At 47.0% G+C, this 15,213-nt stretch overlaps 1 protein-coding gene across 7 annotated transcripts in view; it reads left to right on the top strand.

Annotated features, from left to right (window-relative positions):
- Positions 1 to 15,213, top strand: part of LOC144681467 (6-phosphofructo-2-kinase/fructose-2,6-bisphosphatase 4-like) — a 196,611-nt gene that overhangs the window by 135,865 nt on the left and 45,533 nt on the right. For all 7 annotated transcript variants that reach the window (XR_013576787.1, XR_013576786.1, XR_013576785.1 and 4 more), the window contains one exon: positions 12,648 to 12,777. Coding sequence is in view for 4 of the 7 variants with exons in the window: in XM_078543063.1 (XP_078399189.1) it covers positions 12,648 to 12,777 (130 nt within the window). In the remaining 3 variants the exon portion in view is untranslated. The remainder of the gene's footprint in view (positions 1 to 12,647; positions 12,778 to 15,213) is intronic.

Here is a 15,213-nt window from a genome sequence, read left to right as displayed (position 1 = left end):
TTATCTGATATCTTTGGGGTGTTTATAGTGTCCTCCACCATGAAGACTGGTGCAAAATATTGGTTTAAATTATCTGCCATTTCCCTGTTCCCCATTATCAATTCTCCAGTCGCATCCTCCAAGGATCCCACTCTCACTTTAGCCACTCTCTCTTTTTATATTCCCGCAGAAGTTCTTGCTGGTTGTTTTTATGTTTCTTGCCAATTTACTTTCATAATCAATTTTCTCCCTCTTTGTTGGCTTTTTAATCATCCCTGCTGGTTCCTAAAGAATTCCCAATCCTCTGGCCTACCACTAGCTTTCGCTGCTTTGTATGCCTTAGTTTTTGATCTATATCCTTTTGTCGCCTCCTTATGACCTCTTCACGATTTACTTTCCTAACTATCTTTGTGTTATCAGCAAATTTAGCAACCATACCTTCGATCCCTTCATCCAAGTAATTTATATAAATTGTAAAGAGTTGAGGCCCCAGCACTGATCCCTGTGGCACACCACTCATCACATCCTGCCAACCTGAAAAAGACCCATTTATGCCAACTCTCTGCTTCCTGTTAGCCAGCCAATCTTCTGTCCATGCCAATATGTTACCCCCTAGACCATGAGCTTTTATTTTCCGCAATAACCTTTGATGTGGCACCTTATCAAATGCCTTCTGGAAATAAGTACAGTACATCCACCAGTTCCCCTTTATCCACAGCACATGTGTCTCCTTCAAAGAACTCCAATAAATTGGTTAAACATTATTTCCCTTTCACAAAACCCTGTTGACTCTGCCTGATTGACTTGAATTTTTCTAAGTGCCCTGCCATAACATCTTTAATAATAGCTTGTAACATTTTCCCTCTGACAGATGTGGGCCACTTTATCCCTGATCCAACATCACGTAAACAGGCTATCTGGTAATTTATCTCTTTGCTGTTTGTGGGATCTTGCTGTGTGTATGTTGGCTGCTGTGTACCTTACATTAATTATACTTGTCTGTCCTACATTGATTACACTTCAAAAATATTTAATTGGTTGTAAAGCACTTTGTAACATTCTGATGTAGTGTAAGATGCTATTGAAATGCAGGTCTTTCCTTTTCTGGCCATTACATTCCCGTAAAAAGATGTTGATGACAGCTCGATCGGCAGTGGAAATATCCAGACAACTTGTTGACAGTAACACTAAGCTCATTACAAACAACTTCTTGTGCTGATTCAGCACAGGAGAGCTTGGCAGCTACTTTGCTATCAGCTTTACTCGATTTAATGATGTAGGTCAAGTGTACACCAAGATTATTAATTAGCACAGGGCTTTTCAAGAGTACTGAGAAACCGTGAGGCTTTGGGCAAGAACTCATGCACAAAACACATTTAGAAACCCTTCCAACTCATTGCATCTGCATCCATGTGTAACCAAGATATTCAGCAGTTGGCAAAAATCATTAGCCGAACCTTGTTGAGAGGTTGTGCACAAGCTGAGTCAGAGTTGCTTCAACAAACAAGTTTTATTCTATTCTTTCACAGGACAGGGGTGTCGCTGGCTGGGCCAGCATTTATTGCCCATCCCTAATTGCCCTTGAGAAGGTGGTGGTGAGCTGCCTTCTTGAACCGCTGCAGTCCATGTGGTGTAGGAACACCCACAGTGCTGTTAGGGAGGGAGCTAAATTATCTTGAATTTACGAGTCTCTGCTTTCTGTCAGACACAATTAATTTATCTCATGGTTCGAACCTGGACTGTTGACTATGACCAGCTTTGTGGTTTACATTTTAAAATCTGGGGCTGTTCTGAATCTTCTGCAAGCCTAACTGTTGTAATGCTGGTTAGGGAACAGGATTAGCTTGCATAGTTAGGGGCAGGGTTAGGTTGGACAGTTTAGAGGGTGGGGGCAGGGTTAGGTTGGACAGTTTAGAGGGTAGGGGCAGGGTTAGGTTGGACAGTTTAGAGGGTAGGGGCAGGGTTAGGTTGGACAGTTTAGAGGGTGGGGGCAGGGTTAGGTTGGACAGTTTAGAGGGTGGGAGCAGGGTTAGGTTGGACAGTTTAGAGGGTAGGGGCAGGGTTAGGTTGGACAGTTTAGAGGGTAGGGGCAGGGTTAGGTTGGACAGTTTAGAGGGTGGGGGCAGGGTTAGGTTGGACAGTTTAGAGGGTGGGGGCAGGGTTAGGTTGGACAGTTTAGAGGGTGGGGGCAGGGTTAGGTTGGACAGTTTAGAGGGTGGGGGCAGGGTTAGGTTGGACAGTTTAGAGGGTAGGGGCAGGGTTAGGTTGGACAGTTTAGAGGGTAGGGGCAGGGTTAGGTTGGACAGTTTAGAGGGTGGGGGCAGGGTTAGGTTGGACAGTTTAGAGGGTGGGGGCAGGATTAGGTTGGACAGTTTAGAGGGTGGGGGCAGGGTTAGGTTGGACAGTTTAGAGGGTGGGGGCAGGGTTAGGTTGGACAGTTTAGAGGGTGGGGGCAGGATTAGGTTGGACAGTTTAGAGGGTGGGGGCAGGGTTAGGTTGGACAGTTTAGAGGGTGGGGGCAGGGTTAGGTTGGACAGTTTAGAGGGTGGGGGCAGGGTTAGGTTGGACAGTTTAGAGGGTGGGGGCAGGGTTAGGTTGCGACATTCCTTGGCAGCAGTAGTGGTTTGGTTGGTTGTGGAATTGGACCTTGAGCCATCTACCTGAGTGTGTGTACTTATGCTGATTGCACAATTTATATCACATATTTTTGTCACATCTAAGTCAACACTTAGTCTACTGCATTCGTTGCTCCCAATGCGGTTTCCTCTACATTGGAGAGACCAAATGCAGACTGGGTGACCGCTTTGCAGAACACCTTCGGTCTGTCCACAAGCATTACCCAGACTTCCCTGTCGCTTGTCATTTCAACACTCCACCCTGCTCTCATGCCCACATGTCCGTCCTTGGCCTGCTGCATTGTTCCAGTGAAGCTCAACGCAAACTGGAGGAACAGCACCTCATCTTCCGACTAGGCACTTTACAGCCTTCCGGACTGAATATTGAGTTCAACAACTTTAGATCATGAACTCTCTCCTCCATCCACACCCCCTTTCCGATTTCCCCCCTCCTTTTTGTTTCTTCCAATAATTTATATAGATTTTTCTTTTCCCACCGATTTCCATTATTTTTAAATGTATTTCCATCCATTGTTTTATCTCTACCTTTTAGCCTTTTTCGATTCCTTCCCCCCACCCCACCCCCACTAGGGCTATCTGTACCTTGCTCGTCCTGCTTTCTACCCTTAATTAGCACATTCCTTAGATAATATCACCACCTTCAACACCTCTTTGTCCTTTTGTCTGTGACATCTTTTGGTTATCTCCACCTATCACTCCAGCTCTACTTGTCCCACCCCCCCCTTAAACCAGCTTATATTTCACCCCTTCTCTATTTTTAATTAGTTCTGTTGAAGAGTCATGCGGACTCGACACATTAACTGTGTTCCTCTCCACCGATGCTGCCAGACCCGCTGAGTTTTTCCAGGTATTTTTGTTTTTGTTTTGGATTTCCAGCATCCGCAGTTCTTTGCTTTTTTATCTTGACTTTCGTTGATTTACATGAGTTGGTCCAAGGTTTGTCTTTACAGCATCAATTTCTGTGTCATCCATTTAGTATAATTTGTTAATAAATTCAATCAACAATGATAACATGTATTTATATAGCCCCTTTAACACGATAAAACATTAAGGCACTTCATAGGAGCAATATAAAGCAAAATTTGACATGGACCCACAAAAGGCAATATTAGGGCAGATTACCAAAAGCTAGGTCCAAGAGGTATTGTAGATGAGAAATAGGAGAAGGCCAAGAATAGACCCTTATGGGGTCACCAGAGGTAATGGTGTGAATGGGAAAAGAAGCCATTGCATTTGATACTGTGGCTACATTAGATAGATAAAAATGAAACAAGGCAAGTGCAGTTCCCCCTGGCTGGACAACAGTGGAAACAAAGTAAAGCTCCCGCTACACTGTCCCCAACAAACACTCCCAGGACAGGTACAGCACGGGGTTAAATACAGAGTAAAGCTCCCTCTACACTGTCCCCAACAAACACTCCCAGGACAGGTACAGCACGGGGTTAGATACAGAGTAAAGCTCCCTCTACACTGTCCCCAACAAACACTCCCAGGACAGGTACAGCACAGGGTTAGATACAGAGTAAAGCTCCCTCTACACTGTCCCCATCAAACACTCCCAGGACAGGTACAGCATGGGGTTAGATACAGAGTACAGCTCCCTCTACACTGTCCCCATCTAAGACTCCCAGGACAGGTACAGCACGGGGTTGGATACAGAATAAAGCTCCCTCTACACTGTCCCCATCAAACACTCCCAGGACAGGTACAGCACGGGGTTAGATACAGAGTAAAGCTCCCTCTACACTGTCCCCATCAAACACTCCCAGGACAGGTACAGCACGGGGTTAGATACAGAGTAAAGCTCCCTCTACACTGTCCCCATCAAACACTCCCAGGACAGGTACAGCATGGGGTTAGATACAGAGTAAAGCTCCCTCTACACTGTCCCCAACAAACACTCCCAGGACAGGTACAGCACGGGGTTAGATACAGAGTAAAGCTCCCTCTACACTGTCCCCATCAAACACTCCCAGGACAGGTACAGCACAGGGTTAGATACAGAGTAAAGATCCTTCTACACCGTCCCCATTAAACACTCCCAGGACAGGTACAGCACAGGGTTAGATACAGAATAAAGCTCCCTCTACACTGTCTCCATCAAACACTCCCAGGACAGGTACAGCACAGGGTTAGATACAGAGTAAAGCTCCCTCTACACTGTCCCCATCTAAGACTCCCAGGACAGGTACAGCACAGGGTTAGATACAGAATAAAGCTCCCTCTACACTGTCTCCATCAAACACTCCCAGGACAGGTACAGCACAGGGTTAGATACAGAGTAAAGATCCTTCTACACCGTCCCCATTAAACACTCCCAGGACAGGTACAGCACAGGGTTAGATACAGAATAAAGCTCCCTCTACACTGTCTCCATCAAACACTCCCAGGACAGGTACAGCACAGGGTTAGATACAGAGTACAGCTCCCTCTACACTGTCCCCATCTAAGACTCCCAGGACAGGTACAGCACGGGGTTGGATACAGAATAAAGCTCCCTCTACACTGTCCCCATCAAACACTCCCAGGACAGGTACAGCACGGGGTTAGATACAGAGTAAAGCTCCCTCTACACTGTCCCCATCAAACACTCCCAGGACAGGTACAGCACGGGGTTAGATACAGAGTAAAGCTCCCTCTACACTGTCACATCAAACACTCCCAGGACAGGTACAGCACGGGGTTAGATACAGAGTAAAGCTCCCTCTACACTGTCCCCATCAAACACTGCCAGGACAGGTACAGCACGGGGTTAGATACAGAGTAAAGCTCCCTCTACACTGTCCCCATCAAACACTCCCAGGGCAGTTGGTAAAACGTATTATCTAATTGATTAATCCAGAGCAGAAAGGACACATCCTGTATCCCTGGTCTGTGCTGATGTCTTTCAGGGTTCCCATTTCTGGTCCCTATTCAATGGTCCTGTAAGAACATCTTTTGATAGCTTTGGGTTTTGCAGTGATGCTTGCCAAGATGAATGATCTCATAGAGTCATTATAACACGGAAGGAGGACATTCTGCCATCTATTCATGCTGGCTCTCTGTAGAGCAAGCCAGTCAATCCCATTTCTCCGCTCTACCACTGTAGCCCTGCAAGTTTATTTCCCTTAAGTGCCCATCCAATTTCCTTTTGAAATCTTGATCACCTCCACTTCCTCCACCCTCAACAGCAAGTTCCAGATCATTACCACTCGCTGGGTGAAAATAGTTCTCCCCCTCACTCCAAAAATCTTAAATTGGTACAGTAGTCCTTTTCTATGTCCACCTTTTTATTTTATTCATTCATGAGACATGGGCATTGCTCACTAAGCCAGCATTTATTACCCACCCCTAATTGCCCTTTAGAGGGCATTTTAACACATTGCTGTAGGTCTGGAGTCATAGACCAGACCAGGTAAGGACAGCAGATTTCCTTCCCTGAGGGATATTAGTGAAGCAGATGGGTTTTAACAATAACTGACAATGGTTTCATGGTTGTGGTCATCATCAGACTTTCAATTCTAGATTTTTATTGGATTCAAATTTAACCATCTGCCATGGTGGGATTTGTACCTGGGTCCCCAGAGCATTACCCTGGGTCTCTGGATTACTAGTCAGTGACAATACCACTACGAGGTGAGGCCAACTTTGGAGTATTGTGTGCAGTTCTGGTCGCCTAACTACAGGAAGGATATCAGTAAGATTGAGCGAGTGCAGAGAAGATTTACTAGGATGTTGCCGGGTCTTAAGGAGTTGAGTTACAGGGAAAGATTAAACAGGTTAGGACTTTATTCCTTGGAGCGTAGAAGAATGAGGGGAAATATGATAGAAGTTTATGAAATTATGAGGGGTATAGACAGAGTAAATGCGAGTAGGCTCTTTCCACTTAGATTAGGAGAAATAAACACGAGAGGACATGGCTTTAGGGTGAAAGGGGAAAGGTTTAGGGGGAACATTAGGGGGAACTTCTTCACTCAGAGAGTGGTGGGAGTGTGGAACGAGCTACCATCTGACGTGGTAAATGTGGGCTCACTCTTAAGTTTTAAGAATAAATTGGATAGATACATGGATGGGAGAGGTCTGGAGGGTTATGGACTAGGTGCAGGTCAATGGGACTAGCGGAATAATATTTCGGCACAGACTAGAAGGGCCGAATGGCCTGTTTTCTGTGCTGTAGTGTCCTATGGTTCTATGCTACCACCACCACCTCCTTGTCACAACTTTGCACACCTCAAATCTCCCATCAATATCATTTGCCCCAAGGAGAACAACCCCAGCCTTTTCAGCCTAATCTTGTAACTAAAAACCCCCATTCTTGCAACCATTCTGATAAGTCTTCCCTGCACCCTCTTAAGTGCCTGCAATATAAATAGTAAAGGTAAGAAGTCACTTGTGGGACTAGTTTATAGGCCCCCTAACAGTAACCACACAGTAGGATGGGGTACTCAGGAAGAAATTAAGGGTAGCTTGTGACAAAGGTAAGGCGATAATCTTGGGTGATTTTAATCTACATATAGATTGGATGACTCAGATTGCCAAGGGCAGCCTAGAAGATGAGTTCATAGTGATCTGAAGACATTTACTACAGCAGCATGTTCTAGCACCCACCAGAGAGCAGTATATTCTATATCTGGTAATGGGCAACAAGATAGGATTACTTAATGATCTCATAATAAAGGCGCTTTAGGCAGCAGTGATCATAACATGATTGAATTTCACATTCAGCATGAGGGAGAAAAGAGTGGGTCTAAGGCTAGTGTTTTAAACTTAACTAAGGGTGGTTATGAGGGTATGAAGGAAGAGCTGGCTAAAGTGAACTGGGAAATTAGGTTAAAGGGTAGGTCAGTAAAAATGCAATGGCAGACATTTAAGGAAGTTAAAGATAGTATCAAGTTGAAAGAAAAAGTGTACTATTCCTTTAAGATTAAGAGCAGGTCAGAAGATGGGACAGAATATAAAAAACAGCAAATGGCTGAAAGATTAATAAGGAGGAAGAGAGAAAGCTAGCTAGAAATATGAAAACAGACAGTGAAAGTTTTTACAGGTATTTAAAAAGGAAAAGAATAACTCAAGTGAGTGTTGGTTCTCTAAGAGAGTCAGGGGAATTAATAATGTAAAATAAGGAAATGGCAGATGAATTGAACAATATTTTGCATCTGTCTTCACTGTAGAGGATACAAATGACATCTCAAATATTAGTGAATCAGGAGGTGAAAGGGAGGGAGGAACAATCACCAGGGAAAAGAGACTGAGAAAATTAATAGAACTAAAAGCTGACAAGCCCCCAGGTCCTGATGGACTTCATCCGAGGGTCTTAAAAAAAGTGGTTGCTGAGATAGTAGATGCATTGGTTTTAATTTTCCAAAATTCCCTAGATTCTGGAAAGGTCTCATCAGATTGGAAAATATCGAATGTAACTCCTCTATTCAAGAAAGGAGAGAAACAGAAAGCAGGAAACTACAGATCAGTTAAGTTCAACACCTGTCATTGGGAAAGTGCTGGAATCTATTACTAAGGAGGTTATAGTGGGGCGCTTGAAAAATTAAAAGGGAAATCATGTTTGACTAATTTATTGGAGTTCTTTGAGGACATAACGAATAACGTGGAACTTGTGGATGTGTTGTACCTACAATTCCAGAAGGTGACAAAGTGTAACATCAAAGACTACTGCGCAAAGTAAGAGCTCAAGGTGTAGGGGGTAACATATTAGCAAGGATAGAGGATTGGTTACCTAACAGGAAGCAGAGTTAGCATAAATGGCACATATTCAGGTTGGCCAGATGTAAGGAGTGGAGTGACACAGGGATCACAGGCCTCAACTATTTAGTCTATGTCAATGATTTTGATGAAGGGACCAAATGTATAGGGTAGGATTTTCCGCTCCCTCCCATGGTGGGTATCTTGGCAGGTGGGAGCGGAAAATAGCACGGGATCGAAAAAAATTAGTTTCACGTCGGTGTAAAATCAGTTTCCAGTCGTCGGCTCCAGACCTCAGTGGTGGCACACGTTTCCAGCCATACCAATACTGGGAACGCAGTTTGAATGGATTTGAATCTCCTAAATGCTCATTATAAGAGGCCCTTGTTGGAATCAGTCCCCCATGCTGGATCATTCAGCCATGCCAATATTGTACAGTGCTCGTGGCATCTCGCAATCTGTGCCATGCTGTGCAGGCAGCACCACATCACCTTCAAGGGCGCTTTCGGAGGTGAGGTTCTATGTACCAGACCAGCGGTAAGGTGTGGGGGGCAGTTGTAAAGTGCAGCAGGGCAAGGGCTCAACAGGAGAGTGGTGTTGTTGAGAATGGGGAAGTATGCACTCAGACACATGACCTTTGGGGGGTGGGGTGTGGTTGGTGTTGGGGGAAGTGTCCCTGACCCACAATGGAGAGAGAGTCTCTTCTAGTAGGATATAGTGAGAGGTTTGTGGAGTGAGGAAGTGCTTCAGTTTACAAAGACTGTAATTGTCCCAGTCCAGGGAGGGACAGGACATGTCAGTCCAGTGTCAGTCATGCCTAACATGTTGTGCGCAGGGCGTGGCCTTAACTTCACGTGCATCTGTCCAGGGGGTCTCTAGTATAATACTGGGCTGCATATGGCACACTCATAGCCAGGGAAGGAATCTGCAGCCTTTCTATGAGCCCAAGTAGTGTTGGGGCACCCAAAGGTCTCAAGGGCCGGGGGCAAGGGGAGTCTCTATATGCCACTGTGCAGTAGGCTTCAAGATGGGGAGGGGTAAGGTCCACAAGGGGCCATAGGCACATCCACCTTAAATGATTCAGGGGGTAATACAGGGATATCCAGCATCATTGCAATGGGATTAAGGATTACAGGGGAGGAAGCAGGACGATGGGAGGGTCTTTCCACAGACACACAGGGAGGGTCCAAGTTGGTCTGTTAGTAAAACCGCTGCACCACCATCTTGAAACCTGAATCAATGGCACAGTAAAAATGAAAATGATAGACCCCTGCCCACCAGAGCTATTTGAAGGTCTCGAGGAGGAGTGCTGCACTGCATATGGAGGGGGCGATTAAAGGGACAACCAAATGAACTGTATATTACCAAATCAGGAGAGATGCACAGCTGAGAAATGTTAGAATCCTTTCAATGACCATGCAGGGAATCAGGAGAGCTAAGCAATGAAGCTCATTCATGCAAAACGAATCCCGAATCCTGCCACTAATCGATCTCCTTGTAATAACCCCTTGTTCAAAGCATGGAAATGCCACAGAGCAAGAATGAAGTGAAGAGCAATTGAGCAACTGGACAATCTACAAATGCCTGTTAAAAGCAGTAGCTCAGAGCATTGGCGCTGGTAGGTTCACCGATGGAAAACTATCAAACTATCAACATCCTGGGGTTTACCATTGACCAGAGACTGAACTGGACTTGCCAAATAAATACTGTGGCTACAAGAGCAGGTCAGAGGCTAGAAATCCTGAGATGAGTAACTCACCTCCTGACTCCCCAAAGCCTGTCCACCATCTACAAGGCACAAGTCAGGAGTGTGATGGAATACTCCCCACTTGCTTGGGTGAGTGCAGCTCCCATAACACTCAAAGCAGCCCGTTTGATCGGCACCACATCCACAAACATTCACTCCCTCCACCACCGACGCACAGTAGCAGCAGTGTGTACCATCTACAAGATGCACTGCAGGAATTCACCAAGGCTCCTTATACAGCACCATCCAAACCCACGACCACTACCATCTAGAAGGACAAGGGCAGCAGATAGATGGGAAAACCACCACCTGGAAGTTCCCCTCCAAGTCACTCACCATCCTGACTTGGAAATATATCGCCGTTCCTTCACTGTCGCTGGGTCAAAATCCTTAAACTCCCTCCCTAACAGCACTGTGGGTGTACCTACACCACATGGACTGCAGCAGTTCAAGGAGGCAGCTCATCACCACCTTCTCAAGGGGTAACTAGGGATGGACAATAAATGCTGGCCCAGCCAGCAAAACCCACATCCTACAAACGAATTAAAAAAAATACTCCCCACACATGCAGTTGCAGAGCCTGTGATGTCCCAGGCAGCTGCCACATCAAAGATGGCACGGACCAAACAAAGAGGAAAAGAACACACAACAGTGTTCTCCTTCTCTCCCGACTTCCCACTTCTTCGCTGCTCCATCCCACCCCTATTATCTGCCTCGGTCCCTCTCTTCCTTCTGCTTCGTTGGCTTGCTTCCCCTCACTTTCTGCTCCCCGCTTCCTCCCGATCTATTTATTGCTCTGTTCAACCTCCCACTGGCTTCCTCCCATCTCTGCTCAATCTCGCTCACGGGAAGGGGTGGCAAAGGGGGAGGAACAACAGGGGTGGGAGGGAGTGGATGGCAGTGAATGAGCAGTGCCATGTGGGAGGGAGGAGCAAAGAGCATTGGAGGGAGCAGACAGTGAGGAAAGGGAGCAGGATAGTGGGAATTGGGAGGGAGCTGACAGTGAGGAAAGGGAGCAGGATAGTGGGAATTGGGAGGGAGCAGACAGTGAGGAAAGGGAGCAGGATAGTGGGAATTGAGAGGGAGCTGACAGTGAGGAAAGGGAGCAGGATAGTGGGAATTGGGAGGGAGCTGACAGTGAGGAAAGGGAGCAGGATAGTGGGAATTGGGAGGGAGCAGACAGTGAGGAAAGGGAGCAGGATAGTGGGAATTGAGAGGGAGCTGACAGTGAGGAAAGGGAGCAGGATAGTGGGAATTGGGAGGGAGCAGACAGTGAGGAAAGGGAGCAGGATAGTGGGAATTGAGAGGGAGCTGACAGTGAGGAAAGGGAGCAGGGTAGTGGGAATTGGGAGGGAGCTGACAGTGAGGAAAGGGAGCAGGGTAGTGGGAATTGGGAGGGAACTGACAGTGAGGAAAGGGAGCAGGATAGTGGGAATTGGGAGGGAACTGACAGTGAGGAAAGGGAGCAGGGTAGTGGGAATTGGGAGGGAGCTGAGAGTGAGGAAAGGGAGCAGGATAGTGGGAATTGGGAGGGAGCAGACAGTGAGGAAAGGGAGCAGGATAGTGGGAATTGGGAGGGAGCTGACAGTGAGGAAAGGGAGCAGAGTAGTGGGAATTGGGAGGGAGCTGAGAGTGAGGAAAGGGAGCAGAGTAGTGGGAATTGGGAGGGAGCTGAGAGTGAGGAAAGGGAGCAGAGTAGTGGGAATTGGGAGGGAGCTGACAGTGAGGAAAGGGAGCAGGATAGTGGGAATTGAGAGGGAGCTGAGAGTGAGGAAGCAGCAACTGGATGCATAATAATGATGTGAGTGGCAGGAGAAATCACATGTACCGGCAGGAGGAGTGGGAGCCGCATTCCTGTCCCTGTTCGCTGGCAAGAGTTCCAGTGATCAAAATAATCAGCAGTCCTAGCACTGACCCTTGAGGAACATCACTGGTTACCATCCTACAGTCTGAAAAATAACCACTTACCACAACCAATTATCCAAACTGACAGTGACTCTCCTATTCCACAAGCCTCACTTTTGTTAACCAGTCTTTTATGTGGTACTTTGTCGATATGAATTTTAACACAATGTTTGACAACATCCAGCACATTCCCTTCTACCTTCTCTGTTACTTCATCAGAAAGTTCCATGAGATTAGTCAAACACATTTTTTGGGATGTTAGGAGAGGGTACCGGGGTAGGGGCCAAACCCCAGCAGGAGGGAGTGTTTCAGGAGAGGCAGAGGAGAGGAAATATAATGAATTTACTTCACAGGACTCCAGACTGAGCATTTCCACATAGAGCAACAGCTGTAATATTGACACTTTGTCATGATCAAAGAACTTCAAATACTTCACACAATGAGCTATTTTCAAGGATAGTGACTGTACATAGCATTAAGCACTGAGTTTCTACTAAAGCAGTAACTCATTGCCAGCTCTAGAATGCACAGAAATGTGAGTCCGTTGCTTAACACTGGAACTGAAATGTTTGTCCATTGTTTTAAAGTTAGTTTTCTGTTGGCACATTTTAAAGCCTTATTTCCGAGATCCTCAGAATGGAAGTGAAACGCGACTCGTGTTTTGCCATCATTGACACCTGCTCTTTATTTCCCTTATTCTTCAGTCATATGAAGATTTAGTTCAACGCCTGGAGCCAGTGATCATGGAGCTGGAGAGACAAGAGAATGTTTTAGTCATCTGTCACCAGGCTGTCATGCGTTGTTTGTTGGCCTACTTCCTCGACAAAACAGCAGGTAAAAGGAAAATTAAATAGTTGCAGCAGTATTTGTGTTGGGATTTTCCCCACAGTGCTAGGTGACCAATAACAGCCTGATTTCCAGCTTCACCTACCTGAGAATTTGCTTCCCAATAAAGCAGGTTTCAGGTTCTGATATTCAAGATCAGTGTTACTTATTAACTGTCTACCAAGGACACAATCTCAACTCATTTTTTGCTCGGAGGTCACTCTTGGAACCTGATTGACCCCCTGTAACTGTGCAGTGAGATCCTGCTTTCAATCTTGCCTGTTGCTCAGAAATTGCTGCACAAATTCCCATTGGAAGAGAAATGATCAAATCACAGGCCAATAGTTTAACTTTTGCTCCCTCTGCCTGACTCCTGAAAGCGTTCTCTACTTATCTTGAACAAGGGAGCAAGAAAAGAAGGGAACAAACCTGGATACTAGCATAAGCAACCTGTCCCAGGGAGAAAGCAGTGAATGTCCAGGGCCACCTGCAGCAGCAGAGCCACTGAGCAACACGACAATGAGCTGTCCCAGTGGGTTGTATGTGTCGTTGATGGATTCAGTTACAGCTGCAGATTAGTCTGTAATCTCCTGCAAACTCTTAGCAGTGTAACTGAGTTAGGACATAGTATCAAATCACCAACATAAATAATAAAAACAATACACACACCCTTTCAGCGATCAGTAAGTTAATGTACAGCACATTACATTCTGGACACCATAGCCTTGAATTTTCTTGATGTCAAATCACATCAAGTTATTGTAACAGAAATCTTTGTGAACCTTTGCAATTCTCTACCTCAGAGGGCTGTGGATGCTCCATCATTGAATAGGTTTGAGTCTTGGATAGGCAGATTATTGGTGTCTCAGGGAATGAAGGGAGATGGGGTGCAGTATTGAATGGCAGAGCAGGCGTGACGGGCCCTGTGGTTATACACGAGTTTCCTGAACTGTATTAATTCCAATTTTCATGGAGCAGTTCTTGTGTAATTTGAACATAGAAACTGAACTACGGCCCCCACCCCCAACCCTGGGCTCCAACAGGCTCACCCCTCACCAGGCTCACCCCGCACCAGGCTCACCCCGCACCAGGCTCACCCCGCACCAGGCTCACCCCGCACCAGGCTCACCCCGCACCAGGCTCACCCCGCACCAGGCTCACCCCGCACCAGGCTCACCCCGCACCAGGCTCACCCCGCACCAGGCTCGCCACCCACCCCCAACCCTGGGCTCCAACAGGCTCACCCCGCACCAGGGTCACCCCGCACCAGGGTCACCCCGCACCAGGGTCACCCCGCACCAGGCTCACCCCTCACCAGGCTCACCCCGCACCAGGCTCACCCCGCACCAGGCTCACCCCGCACCAGGGTCACCCCGCACCAGGGTCACCCCGCACCAGGGTCACCCCGCACCAGGGTCACCCCGCACCAGGGTCACCCCGCACCAGGGTCACCCCGCACCAGGCTCACCCCGCACCAGGGTCACCCCGCACCAGGGTCACCCCGCACCAGGGTCACCCCGCACCAGGGTCACCCCGCACCAGGGTCACCCCGCACCAGGGTCACCCCGCACCAGGGTCACCCCGCACCAGGGTCACCCCGCACCAGGCTCACCCCTCACCAGGCTCACCCCGCACCAGGGTCACCCCGCACCAGGCTCACCCCGCACCAGGGTCACCCCGCACCAGGGTCACCCCGCACCAGGGTCACCCCGCACCAGGCTCACCCCTCACCAGGCTCGCCACCCACCCCCAACCCTGGGCTCCACCAGGCTCACCCCGCACCAGGCTCGCCATCTTCTTCTTCTTCCTCTGCTCTCTGGGCACCATCACCCTCTCACAAAATTGTGTATACGACAGCGATTGTAAAAGTCTGCAGGAACGGATTAGTATAGTTCCTGGGGCTCTTATTGTCCCCTTCAACTCGCCAACTCCTCGCTTACACTGGTCTAAGGTCATAACATAGGAAATAGGAGAAGGGGCAGCCCATTCGGCCCCTCAAGTGTACTCCACAATTCATCAAGATCATAGCTGAATGATATCAGCTCTACTTTCCTGCCTCTCCCACAATCTGTTCATTCCTTTAGTGTCCAGAGATCTATCAACCTCAGTAAATAAGGTGGCTAATTGAATAGCTCTTTCATAGAGATAGTTTATGAAGGTGCTTTCTAAAAGTCTGAAATGAAAATAATGCATACATTCTATGATAGATTCTTAAACTTTTGAAAAATTATATTAAAATAATGCTTTTTAAGAAAAGACACATCTCACAATAAACAACGTATGATGCAATTGAAAATTACTTAGGAAAGTTATTTCATTCGAGCAGAATATTATTGAAATTACTTTTATTCATAACTTACAAAGGTACTTTTGGATTGTTGTATCTCTTGTAAAATAACATGAATCGACTTCGAATCCAAAATAACTACAAACTTGAGACCAAGA

The sequence above is a fragment of the Cetorhinus maximus genome, chromosome 6 (genome assembly GCF_964194155.1).
Source record: "Cetorhinus maximus chromosome 6, sCetMax3.hap1.1, whole genome shotgun sequence".
NCBI lineage: Eukaryota > Metazoa > Chordata > Chondrichthyes > Lamniformes > Cetorhinidae > Cetorhinus > Cetorhinus maximus.
Note: the sequence above shows the minus strand (reverse complement) of the source record. Positions and strands in the feature narration are given on the sequence as shown.